This window comes from Cavia porcellus, unplaced genomic scaffold, assembly GCF_034190915.1.
Source record: "Cavia porcellus strain 051 isolate PalLab524CR breed Dunkin Hartley unplaced genomic scaffold, mCavPor4.1 scaffold_18, whole genome shotgun sequence".
Lineage (NCBI taxonomy): Eukaryota > Metazoa > Chordata > Mammalia > Rodentia > Caviidae > Cavia > Cavia porcellus.
Window position 1 is genome coordinate 28,072,618 of NW_026947501.1, and position 21,721 is coordinate 28,094,338.

At 49.3% G+C, this 21,721-nt stretch overlaps 1 protein-coding gene across 13 annotated transcripts in view; it reads right to left on the reverse strand.

Annotated features, from left to right (window-relative positions):
- Positions 1 to 222: 222 nt before the first annotated feature.
- Dctn1 (dynactin subunit 1) overlaps positions 223 to 21,721 on the reverse strand; it is a 32,800-nt gene continuing 11,301 nt past the window's right edge. The window contains exons 1-32 of one of the 13 annotated variants that reach the window (XM_003468982.5): positions 20,314 to 20,601; positions 18,370 to 18,615; positions 18,029 to 18,107; positions 17,800 to 17,834; positions 17,077 to 17,097; positions 14,755 to 14,772; positions 13,353 to 13,373; positions 12,024 to 12,215; positions 11,448 to 11,645; positions 11,094 to 11,298; positions 10,928 to 11,006; positions 10,644 to 10,803; positions 10,445 to 10,549; positions 10,103 to 10,294; positions 9,901 to 10,017; positions 9,516 to 9,668; positions 7,575 to 7,735; positions 7,301 to 7,469; positions 6,964 to 7,032; positions 6,660 to 6,722; positions 6,406 to 6,555; positions 6,085 to 6,246; positions 5,870 to 6,001; positions 5,523 to 5,648; positions 4,633 to 4,775; positions 4,194 to 4,360; positions 2,722 to 2,736; positions 2,404 to 2,537; positions 2,098 to 2,290; positions 1,675 to 1,754; positions 1,091 to 1,180; positions 223 to 697 (exon numbers count right to left, since the gene is read on the reverse strand). In XM_003468982.5, the coding sequence (XP_003469030.1) occupies positions 560 to 697; positions 1,091 to 1,180; positions 1,675 to 1,754; positions 2,098 to 2,290; positions 2,404 to 2,537; positions 2,722 to 2,736; positions 4,194 to 4,360; positions 4,633 to 4,775; positions 5,523 to 5,648; positions 5,870 to 6,001; positions 6,085 to 6,246; positions 6,406 to 6,555; positions 6,660 to 6,722; positions 6,964 to 7,032; positions 7,301 to 7,469; positions 7,575 to 7,735; positions 9,516 to 9,668; positions 9,901 to 10,017; positions 10,103 to 10,294; positions 10,445 to 10,549; positions 10,644 to 10,803; positions 10,928 to 11,006; positions 11,094 to 11,298; positions 11,448 to 11,645; positions 12,024 to 12,215; positions 13,353 to 13,373; positions 14,755 to 14,772; positions 17,077 to 17,097; positions 17,800 to 17,834; positions 18,029 to 18,107; positions 18,370 to 18,615; positions 20,314 to 20,346 (3,846 nt within the window). In that variant the 5' untranslated portion in view covers positions 20,347 to 20,601 and the 3' untranslated portion in view covers positions 223 to 559. Of the gene's footprint in view, positions 698 to 1,090; positions 1,181 to 1,674; positions 1,755 to 2,097; positions 2,291 to 2,403; positions 2,538 to 2,721; positions 2,737 to 4,193; positions 4,361 to 4,632; positions 4,776 to 5,522; positions 5,649 to 5,869; positions 6,002 to 6,084; positions 6,247 to 6,405; positions 6,556 to 6,659; positions 6,723 to 6,963; positions 7,033 to 7,300; positions 7,470 to 7,574; positions 7,736 to 9,515; positions 9,669 to 9,900; positions 10,018 to 10,102; positions 10,295 to 10,444; positions 10,550 to 10,643; positions 10,804 to 10,927; positions 11,007 to 11,093; positions 11,299 to 11,447; positions 11,646 to 12,023; positions 12,219 to 13,352; positions 13,374 to 14,754; positions 14,773 to 17,076; positions 17,098 to 17,799; positions 17,835 to 18,028; positions 18,108 to 18,369; positions 18,616 to 20,313; positions 20,602 to 21,721 lie in introns of those variants that run through there. The other 12 variants (XM_005003337.4, XM_023564773.2, XM_023564767.2 and 9 more) reach the window with 12 other exon arrangements.

Consider the following 21,721-nt stretch of genomic DNA (forward strand, 5'->3'; position numbering starts at 1 on the left):
CCTCAGTTCTCCCAAATTCCCCAGTGAACCTGCAGACCTACACCTAAGTCTAGTCCTTTTCCCCTTGCTCAGAGCAATTCACGGCACACACATTTGGGGGCACGGCACTGTGTTGGTCACTACTGAGAGGGACCCTCGAATCTGACACAACGCTTCTTCAGCACCTCTTCTCATCCACTCCTGCCCGGAGCCAAGTGGCCCATGCCAATATCACACAGAAAGTACTGAAGCAGAAGTTGCTTTAATAAAGGGGTGAAGTCCTCAATCAGGGGGACCACACTCGACCTTTGGTGGTGGGGGTCTCAGCCCACCCCCACATGCCCTGAGGCCCCTCAGGAAAGAGGGAGCAGGTGAACAGCACATTATGGAAAATGCCTGGGAGTGGGGGAACTCAGGTTAAGGGGCAGGAGTAGGACTCTCAAAGATGGGAGCAGAGGGGAACAGGGCAGGAGGAATTTTTACCCCACATAGTTCTACCTAGGGTTGGCTGAGGTGGCTGTGCATTGGGCCTAGTGGCACCAGGAAGGCTGAGGGTTGAAGGGGGCAGTGGCAGGAGTGTTTAGGAGATGAGGCGACTGTGAAGCTGGTACAGCTGCTCCTGGGTCAGCACCAGCCGGTGTCGCTGTCCAAGGCCAGCTGCACATGAGAAGGTCACTTTGCCCATGTAGACTGTGTCATCTTGCTGCTCTTCCTTGGCCTTGGGGTTGGAGAGGAAAGAAGATCTCAGGTCAGGGGTCCACTTCAACTGTGGGCCACTGAAAAGGTCCCTGCTGCCAAGGCAGCCCCTAGAAGACTGAGGCTTTTGAGTTGTTAGGCCACTGTGATCAATTTTTTAAATTAGAACAGTGGTACACTGCCTTACAAAGGAGTTTTGACTCATACTATCAAAATTCATGGAAGGTACTGTTTTACATGGTAAGATATCAGAACAGCAAGCAATTGTGAGTTACTTGCAAGAAAGACTTGGACTTGTCAGATAAAGCAGAGTGTGTGCAGTTATTGGATATGAGACTCCAGAGGTCTCTTCAAACTCTGCAGGAAAAAGAGGGCCCATCTGGACACTCCACACCATGCCCCAGGACACCCTTACCCTGAGGAAGGCTGAGGAAGGGAAAGTGGCAAAGTCCGTGGGGACTGTGGCTCCAGGACGCTGCAATACTGTCTCTTTAAGGACCTCATCCTGGGGAGGGAAACACAAGAATTCATTTAGGGGATGCTCCTACAACTGGTACAAGACCTCCCTGGTTTCACAGTTACTAATGCCAGGACAGGACTAAGTCTTCTCTATTGCTATGCTTTTGCTCTCACCTCCAACCACATACCCACTCTAACTTCCTCCATTACAGAGCCTCATTTTTTAAGACTCAATTCAGCTTCTAATGCTGCTAAAAAGCCAGGCCCAAACATTTCTACCCAAAGTGATCACGGCTCAAACTTAGCTTAAATTGCACACCCTAAGATGACCCCACCTCATGCATTTTCTTGATAACATCTTATGTTTGCACCAAGACAGTCACAGTACCCCAGGCAAAAATTCTGCTTTCCCTTCCACTTCTCCCCACTATACCATTTACTATGGGGCTGGTCCCCAAGGAATTCCAAAGGTGTTTGGTTCTATAATGAACGCTCTGAAGAGATCTCAGTAGGGTGGGGAAGGGCAGGGTCTGAGCTGACCTTGAGCTTCTCAATGGTGTCACTCAGGGACTGCAGCTGAGCCACTTGCTCCATAAGCTGGGCCGATGGGCTCTTGGCAGCTGTTGGAAGGGAAAACTAGTAAGGCCCAGGCTGGCAGGTGAAATGGACTAAGTCAGGAGTGGAGGTAATAGACTCTCACAGAGCAGGCACTTGATAGACAGTGAGAGAATCAGACGGAAACACTGAAGGTAAAGGACACTGCTGGGAAAAGCATCTATGTGCAGGCACTGCCTGAGCAGGAGCAAAATTTCCACACAAGTCTACTCTTAACCCCAAGGGCAGGGACAGAGGCTCGTTGTCGTAAAGAGGGTAGGATGATTAGGCAAAGGGTTTTGCCTTTTCATCCTACCCTGGGAAGTGGAAGGGGTCTGTTACTGGTCTCAGGGGTCAACAGATACATACCGGGGCTGGAACGAGTGATATCTATTACATGAGTGTGCGTGCTCAGCTGATTTAATGTCTCCAGCAGCTGACTGGTCTTACGGTATAGCACTCCAGCTGCTAGCTCACTAGCAGGGCCCTCATGGGGTGGGAGGGCAAGTTTTGCAACATGCAGAGGGGGCAGGGCTGCCAAGGATGCCTTCATCTGGGCTCCCTGTGGGAGAAAAAAGAGGGGTAATGTTAAGAGATGATAGAAGGCCTCTGCCGTGCATCATCAATGGGACAGGTATGCTCCATCCTCCACCCCAATTTTTCCTGGGAGCTCACCTTGAGAATGCTATTCTCACGCTGGAGCTGAGAGATGTGCAGCCTCATGGCAGAGATCTGCTGAAGCAGCAGAGGTGAGTCCTTCACCAGCCCTGGGCCTGGCAAAGACCCTGGAGCCTGCCCGGGAGCGCCCCCTGTGGATAACCAAAACAAATGTCCTTAGTGCCAGTAGGAAACCGGCTTCATTGCGGCTATTTCCTTTTCTACATTCTCCGCACTTCCAATCCTAGCTGCTCCCAAACAGCAGGAAGTGGCACCCTGCTCCCCTAGTCCCATTGCCAACCACCCGGGTAAGCCCCAGCCAGGTTGGGTCTCTACCTCGCTGCTGCTCTTCTGTGCTCGAGATAGCCCATGGGGAAGCAGGAAAAGAGGAGAGAGGAATTAGATAGTTTAAGATGAGGGACATACCAGAGGAATCCTGGACTCAACCTGTAGGAAAACCCTTTGTCTAATCATCCTACCCTCTTTACAACAACGAGCCTCTGTCCCTGTCCTTGGAGTTAAGAGTAGACTTGTGTGGAAAAACAAGGAGGGGGAAGAAGGCCATAAATCACGTTGTGAGGAGAATAGCAAAGTGAGCATGCCAGAGATGTGGGGCTGTTCCTCTCCCCATCTCTAACTCCAGCTCCAAGAAGGGAATGAAGAATGTTCCAGAGAGCGGGTACCCTTTGTGCTTACCAGCAGCAAAACTTGGGTTGAGGATACAAGCACATTCTTTTCTGATTTTCCCCCACTGCTCTGAGGCAAAGTTTCATGACTTGGGGACATTTTATGATTTCAAAACCAACATTTGTTTAAAGAAACTGCTTAAAACAGTATAGCGTGATAATTCTGAAGACCTTCCCCAAAGAACATGTAGCTGTCTATATCACAGTAGTTTAACATCATAGTACTTGGTTACCCTGCAAAAGCAAGCAGCACCAGTAACAGGGACTTTGATGGGAACAAGTAGACAAGACACAGGAGCACCAAGATGTGTTATATACATGTATCAACTCCCTTTAGTGCATGTAATTTTCTATCTTGCAAACACATATTAAAAGAAGGCCCAAAAAAAAAAAAAAAAAAAAAGAACAGACAGACAGATATAGGACCAGTGAGGAAAGTCTGAAGGTCCAGATGGTTTAATCCTAAGACAACAAGGTGTCTTCTGGACATGAAAAGAGTAAGAAAGAACCTGAAAGGGAAACAAAATAAACTATGGGGTGGCTGAGAACCAAGATGCAGCAGCCACTTCCTTACCCAGAAAACTGAAAAGTGGCCTGAAGCTGTACAAACTCTGAGCCCTACCCATACTGAACAAGTAGGCGAAAGTCACAGTAGAAGCTGGAAGTAAAGCTGGGAGAATCATACACTGAAAAAGACAACCGCGCCGTAAGGTGAAGCCACATAAGCTCAGTGGGGAAACAAGGTGCCAAAACAGAGGGAAAGGCAAAAGCAGCTTTCAGGCAAGCTGGAAAATTTGACTGTAGCAGACTGACCCTCAGGAACACACAGCTGGGACCTAACAGCCAGATCCCAAAGGGCCGGCCATCAGGGTCCAACTGTCATCAGCACTTTAATAAGTTTCCCTGACAAACTTGGCATGCCCTATTTTAGTCAGAGGAACTGTGCATATCTTCCGGGAAAGTGAAAATTTTGTAAAACCAAGCACAGAATGAAACTGGGCAAACGTGTTCTTAGTAGAACATCCACAGGGAAGAGAGGCAGAAGTCAAACCATAGCGAAGTCCTCCAAAGCAAGACAGCCAGTGTCCTCTGGGCCGGCACTGACTAAACCATTGTACTCACCGCCAGCAATGCCAGACACCAGCGTAGCAATGCCTGAGGGAGGGGGCCCCCGGAGCCCCTCAATCGTTCGCTTGGACTGGTTGTTTAGCCGCTGCTTTAGCTCTGCCTTCTCTGCCTCCAGCTGGTCGATGTCAGCCTGGAGTGCATCCATTGTTTCCTCAAACTCTCTGTAAAAGAGAATGTGGGTTTGGGCAGTGTCCCTTCCTCAAGAACCCACCTGACTTTCCAGTTTAGATAGGTCCTTGGGGTAGCCTTGCTGGTGAGGAGATGGATATGAGCCAGCACAGGATTAGGATGGGGTAAAACAATAGAATTGGAATGGAGAAGAAAAATGGGAAGTCTCACTATGAGGGGAAGGGAAAAGGGGGGGGGGGGAGTTAGAGAGCCTCCAGAATGAGAGGAGGCTGGAGGAAGTAGGGACCCAGGGAAGGTGCCTGACTTCTCCTTCTTCCGCAGCAACGTCTGGGTCTCCTCCAGCCGAGTTTGTACTTTCTCAATGCGCTCATCCGCATCTTTGGCAGCACTGTCCAGCTTCTTCTCCAGCAGGCTGAGTCGCACATTTGCCTCACTCAGCTCCTCTCCCTGGACAAGACAGGGAGCTTCTAGTTCTCTGATCCTCCCCACATCCTCAAGACCTAGATTAGACCACATGAGCTAGAAAGTTCCCAGACAGGAATGGGAATGTGACTGAGTGGCAGAGTATATGTCTAGCATGTGCAAGGCCCAGCACTACCAAAGCAACAACAAAAAGAAAAGAAAAGAAGGGCCAGGGATTTAGCGCAGTAGCATAAGGATTTGCCTAGCAAGCACAAGGTCATGAGTTTGATCCCTGGTACCAAAAAATAGAAAAAGAAAAGAAAAAGGACAGGAAAGGAAAAGAAAACACAAAGGAAGAACAGAAAGTTCCCTGAGAGCTCCCATGCTCCCTTTCCCCCAAAACGTCTCAGTCCTAATCCTGCATTTGCTGCTGCCCCGGGTCCCACCATACTTCCTGGGCCCCAAATCCCAAGTCTACCGTACTCTCACCCTTTTTTTCTTTTTTCTATGTTTGCAGTACATAATGATCACACCCATCATGGAGAGTTTGTACATGCATGCAACACGTTTTAATTCATTTTACTTCCCCTTCTTCTCGCCTTCCTCCACTCTGCTCCTTCTCTTGGTCCCCTTCCCTTGTACAAGTGATCTATCTCCCAGTTTCCTACTATACATCCTTTATTTTGCTCTTCAATTTATTTAAACTTTAGGTTTCTCATAGGAGAGAAACCATGAGATATTTAAGCTCATCTGTCAGATTTATTTCACTTGACATTTTACCCCTATCTTCACCTTAATCTTGAGTGACTTCTTCAACTCCTTGATAACTGTCTCTCGATCTTCAAGCTTCAAACCCAGGCCTTCAGCATCGGTAATCTCTGCACGAAGGGCTGCAGCCCGCAGCTCAACCGGAGGAGGCTAAGAAATAGGGTGGGTCAAAGGGTGGGGGTTGGGAGCAGATATCATCAAAATGCTCCTTTCAGAGAGATCATTACAGGGAAAATATTCTTGCCATCTATGCAAGACACTGCTTTCCAGATGCCCATTTCCTGCCTCCTTGGCCTCCCATAATTAGCAGTGACTGTACAAGTCCTGCTCCTCCAGGCCACAGGTGCTCCTCCAAGGAAATCTCCATCTACCTTGCTGGGGGGCCGTTCAGCATCATATTCCCCTTCCTGCATAGCTGTGGCCAGCTTGTTCATGGTGCTGATGAGAATGTTGCATGACTCGCGCAGACACTCATAGGGGCTGCTGGAAGGGCTCCCATAGATCTACAAAGACCCAAAAGCAGGAGTAAGAGCCCCGCACTGGCCACTAACTTCTCATCCTCTTCTACTCAGTCATCCAAGCCAACCTGTTCGCTTGCTTTGAAAGCCAGCTCCTCCAGTGCAGCCACAGGTAGCCCCTCATTCTCTGCCAGGGGGGCAATCAGCTGAGCAGCAGCAGCTGCTACTTCCTGCAGCACAGCCACTACCCATGTCAAGTGTTTCCTGCAGTCCAGGAGTATGTCCGATACCTATGTGACAGACTGTAGTCAAGAGCCCATCCTGAGTGCAGCATTACAGTTCCCAGCTTCCCAAAAGTATTGTTCCCTGACCAGATCCAGATCTTAACATGCTAGGCCATTCCCCAGTTCTCCTCAACTTCATTCCCTTCCCTACTCAAAGCCATAAACCTGGGATCCAAAGGCCAGTGCAGCCGGGATTCCAGGGGCATCTGTCCCTGGCATTCGCCTTCGGATCTTCTTGCAGAACTGGCGGATGTCACTGCAAGATGTTTCTAGGTCCCGAAGCAGGAGGGAAAGATCTGTAGCCTCCTGCCCACCCTAGGCAGGAAACAGGAAATGGATGGGGAACTAAGTCAGCACTAGAGGTGGGGGTGCAGACCAAGAAGGAAAAGGAGCTCTCACGGGTCTAGATAGGTGCTCACCTGCAAGAAGGCACGCAGCCGTCCCACCTCCACACTCATGCAGTCCAGGGCACTCTGGGTGAACTGTAAGGACACAAGCGTGAGGTCATCAGTCCCCGGTAGAAACGTTCTACCTCATCTCATCTCTAAAAAATTTCTACCTTGTGCTGATCCCCATTTATAAGTGGTTTCTTTGGGCTCCCTGATTTGGCTTTGGTGGCCCTATCCTAGTTTTGTGTGACACCTTGGGGGCCTGATCCCTTGATGTAATGTCCTCTGCTTCTGATTTGTACAGGGAACTAAACCACTAATCCAGACACTTCACCTTAATATGGTCAGCCAGCTGCATGGTACAGTCCTCAGGCTGTTCAGCAAGATGGATGCTATATAGGTGCTGGGGAGAGATGACACAAAACAGCCTTCAGTCTGTGGAAGAAGCCGTGGTTCTCTCCAAACTATAACGTAAGTCCTGGACATTTTAAATCTCCAGATGTACTGCAGAATCCAAAACCACCAGGCGGCTGTGTCATAAGGCAAGTTTATCAAAGAGTAAAACAGGTCTCAAGCTGCCAGTCTGATACACAACCTTGATTACTTGAATAGCTCAAACCAGGTAAAAGTTTCCCTCCCTCTTGCCCCAGGCCTGAATTCTTGTCCCAGACCTGGTAGTATCTGATGGCCTTAGTGAGAGGCTCCACATTGACAGTCTCATCCAGCTGATCCTTGTGCAGCAGCTCGATGAGGAAATCTAAAGAGCGCTCATGGGCGCTCATCTCAGGATAGAGGCTGCCCACCTTCTTATACACATCCACATTGCACTGAGAGAGGGCACTAGAGACCAGAGAAGGGTTGTGTGAGGCTGAGGTCTTCCAAGGAACTTCAGTTCCAGCTCATCCTGGACCCATGGTCCTGGAGCAGAGGGCAGGAGTCACTTACTGTTCATAGCGGTGCAGTGTGGCCTGCAGCAGGCTCAGTGAGTATACCAGTCCAGCAGCAAAGCTGAGCTGCTCCCCTGAAGCTCCTCGAAGTCCAGGCCGCTCTGAACAGTTCTCACTTAGCTCAAATTTCTCTTGGGCCTGCTTCCGGATCAGCTCTGCCTGCAGTGAGACCAGGGACCTAGAACTTAGAGCAGAGGCTGGAGAACAGACTCAGGAATAGTGGTCACAACTTAACAATTATGTGGGAAGCATGGATACAGACAGATGAGAGAGAGAAAGCAGAGTCCTAGTCTCTGCTAGGGAAAGGTAATGATGTGTTACTGGAGCTTGTGAGGATTTAGGTATAAGAAATGAAAGGGCAGTGAGACTGTGAGAACCAAGTCTTCCCTGACTTAAAGCTGCTGCCCCACTGATTGTGGGGATCCACCCAGATGACTCTCCTTGCAAAGAAGAGCAATTCTGGATAAACTTGGCACCATCTCTGTGTATTGATATGTACAGAGCTAGAAAGGCTATTTCTTTGTCCCTTCAATTTAAACAATGTAAACTGGGCTGGCTGAGGAGCTGATGTATAATATCTGAAGCAAAGCAAAAGGTCAATGCTACCCTTCCCACTGACTCCCCAAATACCTGGTTGAGCCGGCGGAAAGGAGAGCTGAGCTCCACATTATCGGCTGGAACCAAGCCTCTATGACTTCCCAAGGCAAACAGGATTATACATCAGAAGCACTGAAGCACTGACCCCAAATTATTAGATACTACCTCAGCTGTGTTATGCAGATTACTCTCTGCATTTCTTGCCCTATGCATGTCCCAGAGGTGATCTCAAACCTTCTACGTAGCCCTGTGCATAGCAGCCACGGCAGTTGCCTTTTTCCTACCACTCTCCTCATGGAGAATCAATAAAACCCAAGTTGGGCTCTGGATGTGGCCTTCGTTCCAGTGAATCACCATCTTGGCTAGACTTAGGAACCTTTGGCTCCCCATAACTGTATATGTCTTAGAATCTTTCTTCTTGCTTTGGATAGCACTGAAAGTGATAGATTGGAATTAACTCACTAGAATTTCAATAACTTCTCCTTGGGATTACAATATAAACCTTCCTGGACTGCAAGAAGGACCGAAAAGGGATCTCTATACATTATCTCTCACCTAGAATGCTATGCTGCCAATTATTCCCCTAGCTAACTCCTAGCCATCTTCTGGTTCTCAGCTAAAATGTTATTTCTTCAGTTATATATTATATTTTGCTTTCATTTAAGTCAGAGCCCCAGTGATGCTCCCTCAAAGAGTCTCTTTTATATAACACATAATTTGGGCTGGGGCTGGGGTTCAGTGGTAGAGCTCTTACCTTGCATACACAAGGCCCTGGATTTAATCCCTAGGACCACAGCACAGCACGCACACACACAGACACACACAGACACACACACACACAGACACACACACAGACACACACAATTTGTAATATAGCTATCTCTTAAATCTGTAGAGAATTGGTTCCATAACTGCCCCCAGATATAAAAATCCATGGATGCTTCAATTTTTTTATATAAAATGCCACAACATTTACATACTACCTTATGTATATCCTTATATATAATTTAAATCATCAAGGCTACTTATAATATTTAATACCACATAAATGTTAATACCACATATATTGTTTAGGGAATAATGACAAGAAGTAAGTCTATACATGGTCAGTACAGATATCACTTATCCCTAATATTTTTGAACTACAGCAGGCTGAATCCACAGTTATGGAGATTCCATAGTCATCTGTCATCTCTGAGTTTGTTCACTCTAAGTTCCTCTGCTACCTCATAAACTCTTTATGGGAAGATGCTGACTGCTATCTTCACTCAGCAACCTCAATGCCTGCCTCACAGAGGCAGTTCAACAGATTTTTATTGTACAAATAAATAACTGGCCATACCTTGCAGATGAGACGAGGCATAAGCAGCAATACCAGGACACAGTCATGGTCCCCACCTGGTCGGAGGAAGCTGTCAGGCATGAAAGCTGTCAGCAAGGACATGTGCCGGTTGGCCTGGGCCACCTCCATCTGCCTCAACTCCATCTCAATTGCCTGTGCAGTGGATAGGGAGGAAGGCTCTCAGCCAAGGTAGAGCCCCAAAAGCACCCTATCCTGCTCTACTAGGATCCATGCTAAAGTCAAGCTCAGGCCAGCAGTCTTTCAAACTACAAAACAAAGCATATCTTCCTTGAGGAATATGAAATTCATACCAGGTCAGCCCACAGCTACATCCAGGCCGGGATCCCTTACACTTTGGCCTCATACCACCACCCACTTTCCTAACCTTAGCATGGGCCTTAGTCTCAGCAAACTTGATTTTGAAGTCAAAAGTCTCTGGAGGTGGCTGCTGCTGTCTCTCCACAGATGCTTCCTGCTGGTTAGTCAGTTCCCGATTCACGTCCTGGGAGCAGAGACAGTGAGACACAGCAAGGTAGTAGGGGAGTCCTGGGATGATCACAGGCAAAGAATGGGGTGTGAGCAGGCACCTGTAGGTGGGCAGTCAGCTGGCGGTATTTCTTGATGGTTTGCTGGTAGTCTGCAACTGTCTCTTGGGCTGCCTCCACACGTTTCTGGGCCTCACGCACTCGGGCACCTGCCATGTCCAGCTGTTCCCGTAGCTCCAGCTCTGTCTCACGTGCGTTCTCCTGCAGCTCATCATTCATCTCATTCATTGCTTCCTGGAACACAAGGTAGTTGTGAGAAAGCAAAGGCAAGGTCAGGGTAGCAAGGCTTCCCACACAATCCTATTCAAAGGTCGAGGGTCACGCGTCAATGTCTCAGCAGGTCCCTTCCAAATACTCTCCAGCAGGGGTCTACCTTTCTCTTACCAAGTCCCCTACAGTCTCCTTTAACTCTCGCACTTTCTCTTCTAGATTCAGGTTCCGGTCAGTCAGCATCTCCACCATTTCCTCAGCACCCAGAGCAGCATCTACCTGTTATGGAGAAGGGATGAGGAAAAGTGCTGCTAATAGGTGGCAGGAGGAGAATCAGGTATGGGGGTTCTGGGCACAGGCTGGCTTCCCAGACCTGCTCCTTGAGCTCGTCAATGGTGCTCTCTGCCTGGGTTAGCTCCTCCTGCAGGCGCTCTCGCTGTTGCCTCACAACTTCTAGCTCTTGGTTCTTCTTTTCCATAAGCTTTTGGAGCTTCACGTGTTCCTGCTTCTCTGAGGAAGAAAGATCTCGCATCCTGTGGAGAAGTGGGAAAGAGAAAAGGGGGAGAGCGTGTGACAGAATCAGTAGGTGATGGGTGCTCTAACACATTCAGAGGCCAGAGAGTGAGCTCCAGAGCCGAGCACAGGAGAGGTGCCTACCTCACTAGGGCATCCTTTAGGCGAGCATTCTGCTCTTCAAGCTGCTTGAGCTGGTAACTGGATGCAGCCCCATCTGAGCCTGGGGAAAACCATTGCAGTGCTCAGGCTTGCCTTCCCTCCTCCACCTTGTCTCTCACCCGCTGCCCGCACAGGTCCTGGCCCTCACCCTTCTCTTCAATCTCAGCCTTGAGGATCTCCAAGTCTGTGGTAAGTTCATCTACACGCTCCTTCAGCGCCTCTACCTCCTGCTGCAGAGACTCGGCCCGCTCTTCAGCCATTTCCTTGTCCAGAGTGGCCATCTCAACAGCATCAGCAGAGTCTGCCATTTCCTCCATGTAGCGCTCCTTGGCCTCCATCGCTTCCTTGGCTTCCTGAGGGGCGAGTTGGGTGGGCATGTGCATAGAAATGTCTGTGCTGCTCTTCCTCACATGGCATTCTGGACTCTGGCACCGATCCAGTTTCCAGTCACACCCTCAGGACCCTCATCCTACCCGGCCACTCCCTTCATCCCGAGTCCCACCTTCTGTGCCTCCTTGAGGCGCCGGTGCAGGTCCGCCTGCTGCTCCTGCATTTTGCTCTTCCATTCCTGCACCTGCTCCAGCTGGATCTTGTGTTTCTCCAGCTCTTTCAGCTTTACCTTGTCTTCTGCCCGTTTTAGCCGCAGGGTCTCCAGTTTCTCCTCCAGGTCTCTCACCTGGGCCCTCAGTCCCTCCTCTTCCTGCCAATAAGAGGCCCCATGATCTGAGCACAGACCAACATTGCTCCCCAAAATGACTGAGCAACAGCAGAGAAGACAAAAATGTGTGCAGTCACCACCCCAGTCCTAGCATCAAAAACAAGTGGCATGTAAAAATCTGAGCAGAAACTGTTGCACAGTATATGCAGCAAAAGTATATGAAAGAAGGGCAGGAAGTAGTAGCTTGACCACTAGCAAGACACCCATGTTAGGGCCACATTAGGACCCATGTTAGGTCCCCAACTCTGCAATCCAAGTTCTAGGTTTTCTCCAACTACAGGAAAGTTTCCATGACTCAGCCAGGGGTCACAGGCACTTTGGCATTTCTAGTCTCTTCTAGCCCCAAATCCCAGTTCTTACCTTGGAGGGGGAAGGAAGTGGAGGTGCTGCTCCAGGAGAGGTGAGGACCGGCGTGGGGATGATGGGTGCTGCCAATGGAGTCTGAGCTGGGGTGCTAGGCTCACTGCTGCTCAGCTCTCCTGCTGAGGCTGAGCCAGAGGGGCCTAAAGAGCTACTGGCCCCAGCCGCCCCAGTACTGGCTGGGCGAGCGGGCTGCTTAGAGAAGACGGGCAGACCAGAAAGAGAACAGAGGAATGGTGCGGTAAGAGGGAGGGAGACAGGGCAGGAGAATATAGCAAGGGAGGGGCAGAGAAGGGAAAGTCAGAGTATGAAAGCACAATGAGAACGAGACAGAGTGAAAGGGAGGGAAAATGATGAGAGTCACAAAGCAACAAAGGACAGAGGGAGGAGGGGAAGAAGAAAGGGAAAAAGGACGGGACAAAACATGAGATTATAAGGCTCCTCCTTTGGCACAGGCCCCACATTCTTCCCAGCCATGGCACTATCCTTTAGAACAAAATCTTTTCCTCCCCCAAACTCCCCATGACCTACTTGTGATCATTCTAGCAATTTCTTAATACTCCCATGCCCATCCTTACTCTGAGTCTGCACCTAACTCCCCCAGAGTAGCAAGATATATCAGTATCATTTCCAGAGAGAAAGTACAGATTAGAGATTGTTCTCAGTTTTCATGTTTCCACAGAGGACCAGGCTGAAAATGAAGTGCAAAAAAACAAATAAATAAATAAAAATAAATGCAAGCGAGGCACAGGCTCTCTACTACTGCCAGGCCCTTCCTACTCTCTGGAAGTCAAGCGAGTGCGCTCCCTTGCTGTCAAGGGATTCCACAGGCAAAAGGGCCAAAATGAAAGTTTTGTAAACTTAAGACTCCGCTTGAAACACCCTTCTGAACCTAGTTCCCCACGGCAAAGGCATTCTAACCTGGTAGCCTTCCCAGAGCACAGTGGGGCTTGGTAGAGGAGGGTGCTGAGGAGCTGCCCTGAAGCCTCAAGCTCTGGAGCAGACAAGCCTGCCCAGTGCTCTCCCTAGCAGTGCTGAACTCCAAAGTTCTAGTGGGCTGACACTCAGAAAGAACATGCAATCCAAATGCTCCTATCCAGAGGCTTTCACAGACACACTCACCTTACTGATATCCTATACTGCCGAGTTCTTTACCTCTTCTAATCCTTCCCCTGTCACCAAACTGAGGGCCCTCTTTCCCCTCAAAAAGAACCTATGTTGCACTACGGCCAACTTTTACTTGATGGTACACATGCTCACATACATGCACATGCTTGAAACATGTGTACACTCAGCAGTGGCTTTACGCAGAGGCCTGTTTGTTCTCACCTTGGGCCGCCGAGTTGTGGTCTGGAGAGGCAACAGGAGCCAGAAGAGAAGTAGTCAGGAAAGAAAGGACAATGGCAGAAGACAGACAGTAAAGGGACAGCAATGAGAGCAGAAGTAACAGCAACGGGCTATAGTTAGCCACCACTCCCCCACACCATCCCATCCCCTTCTCCCTCCAGTGAATCACCATATTCCTACTCCAGAAACCAGAATTCCTATTCCCCTTGGTTCCTGTTCCCGCTTTGCCTAACCCTTGCAGGCCTCACCCCTTCAGACAACCTGGAAACCCCAGAAGTCTCGTCTCCTAGTCTGAGCCACAAGAGACCAAAGGCAGCAGCTGTGAGGAGATCTCCAGGGACCCAGCCTTCTGTGGACAACTTCTCCCACTCAAACCCAGAGCCAGAGGCCCCGCCCATCTACCACTCCCCAAGGACTTTCCCAGATCAGCCTCTTCCCTCAAATGCCAGACTCTGTAGACTCCCTAGAAAGACCCTCCTCCCTGACAACAGTGATAAAAGCCCCGAAGAGAGGTCAGAGCCTTGCAACGCAGCAATCCTTCCAGCTCCCCAGAACTACATCTTGGAGCAGTACCCATCCCTGAGGCAGAGGGCTCAGGTGTCAGGACTATGAATATTGCATTAGCAGAAGCCCAGAGCTCAGCAAAGTAACCCCACCCAGCTGGACTACGGAGGTGGGGGTGGGGAGCAGCACAGAGAAACTACTGTTGTAAACCAAATCCAGAAACATTTCAGATTACTGCAAAGTGATACATGGGTGATTAACTCCAATTTCTATAGAGTATTTTTACTGCCCCGTGTCTCACTGATCTGGCAAAAATAAGTTTTGGCTTGGGCCCAGTTTCCAGGGGACACCGAGCCCAAGGAGACCTATCCTCACCCCTCCAACCCGAGCCTAAGCTTCCATCATTGTGGGTCAAACAATATTCTCTGGTCCCTATCCTACTCTTGGAAGCCCTCTGACACAAACCCCAGGGTGGTAAATGTTGGGAGAACCACCAAGAGTCATTCTAGAATGGCTGGGTGAGGCAGGCAGGCCTGTTAGGGGCACTGAGACAGCTGGGTCTGCTTTCTCAGGCTCTACTACAGAAAACCTTCTCACGCCTTTTTGCAGTAGGGGATTCCTGAAGCCTAAGCCTATGAGGCCACTGGAGACAAGGCCTGGAACACAGACTCAATCAGAGCCAAGAGGAAGGGCACAGGGCAAATCCTGGGGTGAGGCACAGTGGTGATACACTCCTCTCCCTGCCCCCTCCCTTCTTCTTAACACTCCTCCCCCAACCAGGTAGACAGATGAAGTCAATCAGCCCCCACCCCCACCCCAGCAGCCTACTGCCACCATCAACCTGGCAACCCAGCAGCAGGACCAGAGCAAGCAAGAGTACCTTTCGGGCTGTCGGTGCCTGTCTCATCATTGCAGAAAACCAAAGAAAGCAAGAAGAGGAAAGAGAAGGAGGGACAGAAAGGATAGACAAACACCGGGAGGAAGGGCAGATGAAGGGAGGGAGGGAAAGAGATCGAACAGAGGGAAAGGCGGCGAGACAGGAGATTAGTGCATCAAATCCCAACAATGCAGCCTTAGCTCCCAGCCAGCAGCTTCCCAGCTTGCAAACGGCTGCCGCTCCAACACAGAGGACACCGAAGGTGCCCGGCAGGACAACCAGGCACGGGCAGGCACCAGAGCGGTACCCAGCCGGCCGAGTTCACCAGCTTAGGCTGATGGCAGCCTCAGTGGCCGCAGCACCAGCTTCACCTGACGTCATGCACCCACCCTCCTCTGCTTCATGGGGGTGGAGCCAATGTTCCTCGGTCACCTAGCAACCACACAGGACCCTGCTGGCTCCTCCTTCTCATCATGACTGGACAAAGTCCTGCGCAGAGCCCGCCCTGCTGCTTCCTCCAAAGAACAGGTTCAGGCTCTGCCTCCCCCTCCCTTGCCCATCCCCAAGAGCTTGCTTCAAAAACTGGGCCAGGGACAATGCCAGAAATGGCACCTGATGGGGTGATGGCATCAGTGGGCAGGGACACAGGGCTTCCCTGCTCCATCTTTCTTCATAATTGCACTCTGCTCCTCCTACGACCCCACTGCTTCCAATTCTCTTACACACACTGGCTACACCCTAATGTTTCATCAGGAACACATACCCAGAGCTCCCCTCCAGCATCCAGCTTATGCTCTGAGGAGCAACAGAATAGTTAAGAAACCCTGGAAAACATTCTATCAGGACAGCATCAACTCTGATGATAGTGCTGGGCTCCTCTTCTAATGGTCAGGTTAAAACTCTCCCTTAGGGCCTTTCCAGAAAGGACGAGGTACTTTGCAGAGACATCTATGTTTTCTCTTCTGCCCCCGCCTCAAAGCACACTTTTTTTGGTTCTGGATCTAGTTCTCTGTTCCACAGGAAATGACAGGAGAGGCCCTGGCTAAGTGATTTGAGAGAACCACCAGGGTGGGAGGACTGGAGAACAGGAGTACTCTATTACCTGACTGATACTGTCTACTAAAAGGAGCTATAAGCCAGGATGGGCAGTCCAGTCCAGGTTGGGCTTTGCCACATTTCCATGGGTTTGGCATGGCTCAGATCCCAGCCAGGGACATGTAAGGCTGCAACTACAACTCCTCCATAGATCTCAGACTGCAGTTTCATGTTCTCTATACAGGGGACTGAAGTAAGATAGGAGCCTCAACCAGGAGATAATAATCAAGGGATGGTCCAAGTTTCCATGATGTTAGAATGGGCCCAGCATCCTTTAGAGCATTGTTTTTCTTGCAGTCCCATTCCCACCTGGAACCAGGACTAAGGACCCAAAGCAAAGAACTAGTATGCGGTCTCTACCATGGCAAGACTCCAAAGTGAGGCCCCATTACCAATTAGGAGTCAAAGGATAAGTTTTCCTCTCACTTCCCACTGCCCTAATCCAGCAGCTTTCCATGCAACATCAGAAAGGCCAGACAGAGGATGACAACAAGAAAACCACAGTACACACAGCACATACATAAAGCTCAGAGAGTACATGCAGGACAGAGACAGCTTAGGCATAAGCCCAAAACAGGGGCTGGCATGAGGAAGTAGTCATGGAAGCACTTCTATGTGCTTAAAACTCTGGAGAAGAGACAGGTGGCACAGCAAAGTCTCTATATATGTGGAGGAGAGGTGGGCCTCAGGCACATACCAGAGGAAGAAGGTGACAAGGAAAGACTGATAAGGCACAGCAGGGGTAGGTAACGCAATGGCAGACCCATCAGAGGCAAGCAGGCAGACTCTCAGGGATTCCAACTGTTCCTTCTGTGCAGTTCCCTCACCTCCTGTTTCTCTACACAACCACTTTACCTAGTACTTTCTCAAGCCCCGTCCTCCCTCGAGTTTACCCTCCACTGCTGTCTAAACTCAGTTAAGGGAGAAACCACCATAAGCCAGTAAACACTCTATTTCATGTTGCCACTGTTTACAGAAAATGTTGGCATTTCTAATTAGGAGTGGGAGCAGGAAGAAATTATCTCTAGTGAGTGCTACTTGGACTAGACACTGAGCGTAATGTCCTTGCACCCCTCAAAGGAGCTCTGGAAGCCAAGGCCACCATATCCTCTGGCCATCCCACCCCCCAGGTTACACACATGTGCATGCAGCAGGCCAAAGACATGCAGGACAGCAGGGAAGAGGGCTTATGGCCCCCACCCATCCCGGCACAAACAGTAAACACACCACCTTCTTAGGCTTCAGTCCCCGCTGCATGAGGAGTAGGAAAGGGCAGAGTTAGAAACAGACATCATATTGTGCTAGCTCATCAGACAATCTGGGTGTAGGTGTTAATACCAACTCAGGCATACACAGGCAGGGGATAGGGGACAGAGCAGATCAGTATCAAGCCCTGAGTGAAATGAGTGGTTCCTCAAGGATCTGTTTTGAGGAAGTCTACACCCTGGTCCAGAGAAGTTGCATCCTGCCTCACAACAGTATAGAAGAGTGTACAGGGGAGTAGGAAGGACCCTCTGCATACAGTCTTAAACAGGTAGCAGAAAGCCTGGTTCCTTGTCACCACCTGTGAATAACAGAGCTCCTTTCCCCTCTATTTCTACCTTACCCTACCCACAAACTATTTAGATCCTGGTATCTTAGGTAGCAAAATGTAGGAAGCTGGCCACACTCTTAAAGTCAGACCTGTCCTTTCTGTTACCCTCCACTCAGTCCCATTTGACCCTGCACTTCTGGAACCTAATAGTCCTTCCCTGCTACCACCTTCACTCTAGGTCTAATACAACAACTCACTCAGAAGCATCCTTATCAGAGAGGCTGAAGATACTACATTATCTCAATTCAGACTTACCTACTGCTTCTACCTAGCCTTGGGTCTCTCTCTCTCTCTCTCTCTCTCTCTCTCTCTCTCTCTCTCTCTCTCGTACTCCCTATGCCCACCAACAAACCACTCACCAGTTTGCTAGTCTTCGAAGCTGGATCAGCTCCTTCTGCAGAAAGCAAACAGAAACAAAGTGTGCATTTGTATAAAGGGCTAGGGACAGACGATATCATGGTGGGGCTGGGGGAGATATAATCCAGGAATATGGTTGTGATGGAAAAACTTCACTATCTACTGTGGCCCTCCATTACAAGAAATGCTAGGACTTCCAGACATAAGACAACTTAAGTGGGTGGCTGTTACCTCTTTTGAGGACCTTTGAAGCAGAAGAATCAGGTGTCTCTGGAGAAGTAGTATCTGCTCCATCTTCAAATACCTGGATCTGAAGCCACAGAATAGACTCAATACATCCAGATTAATAAAGACTCTAATATGGGTCCCTCCCCAGTCCTCAAGCAAGACAGAGTACAGGGCAGCTTTCACAAGGATGAATTGCCAATCTTCCCACTGCTGCTACCTCCCACTCTCCCAACCAGAAGCTTATGCCCACAATCAGGAAAAGGAAGTACTGACACACCAGCTGTACATGCAGAAGATATATGCATGTACTAACACACACACACAGAGACGTAAGGTATATGTACCTGAGATTGGCGCACAAAGATGCCATGCCCTTCATCACAAGTGAAATACTTCCTGCCTTGAACAGTTCCATCATTCTTGCCCTTTGCTTCATCCAGGATAACGCCTACCCATTTGCCAGTGGCAAAGAGCGTGGCTCCAACATAGGCCACAGTACCTCGGTGGCCCTTTCCAATCACCTCCACACGGGAGCCAACACGCAGAGGACGAGCACCTGCCTCTGCACTCATCCTGCTGCTACTGGGCGTCTGAAAGAAACACACATGCAAATGTACTCAGTCAGAGGCATTAGGTCAAAGGTGGTATCCTAATGTATAAAAAATTACCCTAATGCATAAAAAATAGACCAGAAGTTGTTTCCTTGAACCTGATACTTAGGATGAAGTTAGGCCTCCAAACTCCCCTTCAAAAAATGTCAGTGATAGGTCTTTCTAAAGCGTCTCCAAATTCCTCAGAATCTCCTAGAATTTTTAAGTTATATTTAAATTTTATAACATCAGAATTCTTTGATAGCCCTGTGAAATTTGCCACATGGTGATTTTCTCAGGAATATTGCTCCTAAGGAGAAAAATTAAACAAGTAACTCAGTTTATACCAGGCTCCTCATAGCCTAATGCCCTGACTCAGAGGTCTGAGCTGGGAAGATAGGTGATTCAGTGGGCGTCTCCACCGCATTCTGTTTCCCTTTCAACTGTCATCTGTCTTCCCTAGGTTCATACAGCTCTTTCCAGCCTTTCCCTTTCAGAGGCATATAACCAATACACTTTTCAGGCCCTCAAGTCACCACTACTCCTTCCTGATTTGATTCCTGTCACACCCATCCACATAGCCATGATGATACCCCTGATGCCTCCCAGAAACCCATTCAGCCATCCAACTCCCCTCCTCTTGGCCTATATCCTGCTCTGTCCACTCAGGCCCTAGGCTCTGGATTGTTCTCCCATGTCACGTTGCTATAAAAAGAAAAACACAGGCCAAGTGTATCAGGTACCTCAAATTTGTCCCATTTGTACTTCATCTGCCCAGCACTGCAAATGGATATCTTATCACTCCACAGATGTTCAAGGCAAAGGAATGAACTAAAAACACTATCCTTGGGAAACTCTCAGCATCCGTGATGACAGGACACAACACAAAATTAGATTCCAAATCAGCTCATGGTTTAGAAGAAAATCACACCTAAGTCATTTTTAGCAGTAACAGCTCCATGGACCAGAGGCCTTGCAGCAAGTTGGTAGTGAGGCAAGATTCTTAACTACGGTCTTAAGGACTCCGTGGTGCTCCTTTCTTATACCTTCACTTAGCTTCAGAAGGGAGCCTGCCAGAGCCAGAGAAGATTTCGAATACTTCCAGCCTGTCATTCCCTAACTCCCTCTCCAAAGTGCTCATCCAGGAAGGGAGGAACACAGCTTTCAGGAGCTCAGGACCTCAAATCACTCCTGGACAGCAAGCTAGATCTCACAGAGCTGATAAAGGAAATTTCCAATGACATCAAGGCTATAGTCAAATTCAGAAACTCCCCCAAGCTCCCAACGAGCCTCTCAGAACCAGGAGGACACAACAGTGGGTACAGATTCAATCTCAGGCAGGAAAGAAAGCAAACAATAAACAACAAAGGAGGACCTTGCTATCAGCCCCCTCTGACCCACCAACATACGCTGAGTCCCCAAGACAGTGAGGCCCCTCAGGAACCCCTTACCCCAAAGGCCAATTAAGTCAGAAGCCGGGCCTTGTCAGTGCCCATTTAGGGCCCAACTCTAGGAAACAAAACCTGTCCAGCCTGTCATCATTAGGGCTCCAAGTCTCCTTTGAAACAGTCTGTGAGTACCCATAGCCAAGTTCCAACCTATTGCCCCAGCCCCCACTGCAGTGATGTCCACAGGCACTCAGGCCTTCTCCAGCACCATCCCCCCCACCCCAGGGCCATCCAGGTTAGGGCCACTTACCCGATTGTACACGTGCCTCTTGCTTTGGGCCATGTTGCACTCCCGGGCTATAACCCCTCCCCCAGCTGACCAAAGACAGAGAGAAAGGCAGAAACCTAGGCAGCAGGGTCAGGACCCTGGGCCCCAAGGACCCACACAGGACCGTCACAGCCCTCCCCAGTCCATGGGCCTCCTTCAGTGGCCGACAGGGACAGGGGCGGGGGCTGTGCTGGGGACAGATGAGCTGGTCCTCTCTGCTGCCGGAGGATCCTGAACCCAGAAACACTGAATCCTGCCTGCCAGCTGATGAGTCTCACTCTGCGCTAGTGCTGCTCTAGACTTGTCAGGAACCGTGCTGGCCTCTGGGTCCTAGTGCTCCCCTTCTTCTCTCAGGCCAGATAAGAGGGGCAGAGAGGAAGAACGGACAGGCCCAACCACAGACTCTCAGCCCTCACTTCTGGAGGATACAGACCTAGAGCTGACAGCACCATCCTGAGAATTTCTCCTAGCCTGTACTCTCTTACCATCACTGTCTCTCCCACCCCTAGGATACGAGGCTTCAGCAGGCTCACAAGTATCAAGTGATACCTCAAAATTATCAGCTGCCTAGAGCCTCCATACATACAAAATCAGGATCTCTTACCCCTTGGGATTCAGATCATGAGCTGTTATAAAAACCAAAAGGGAAGAAGAATGATTGTGACATTAGCAAGTACTCCTCTATCTCCCTGCACTCTAACCTACGGACTCAGAGTCTGGATTTCAACCTCACACTAGGCCAAAGGAGTCAGGCTCTGCCCCAAACCAGCAGAGGAAGGGCAATAATGGGGGCAATTCCACACATTTACTCCAGCTCCCCAGATATATGCTAGCAAAAGTGTCACAATCATTCTTCCTCCCTCTTGGTTGTTACAAGAGATCAGGCTCTGAACCCCAAAAGTACCAGATTCAACTGGATTACTAAAAGCAGTGTTCACAAGCACAGAGCTCCACTTTCCCCGGGTAGCCTAAGGTCCAGTCCACATCAGCAACCTGCCCCTGGGACCTGTCTACTAACACACCCAATGAGATGATTTATTTTTTATATTTCCATATTTCAAAAAATTCTTTAATAATCACACATTACTTTCATAAAAGATTATTTAAAATAGTGAGATTATGGTTTTGTGTGAATGGGGTGGGGGGGGGGGTGGCTGAGGACTGAATTCAGGAACTTCACACTGAGCTACACCCTAGCCACTTCTTATACTGAGACAGGTTTTGTGAAATTGCCCTGATTCTTTCCCACATGCCAAAGATTAAAACTAGACCAATATCTTTTGCCATGCGCTAAACTAAAACTGAAATGGACCAAAGATACAAATATTAAAACAAACACTAAATATGCTGAAAGATAGGATAGACAGAACTTTTAAAGACACTGGTGCAA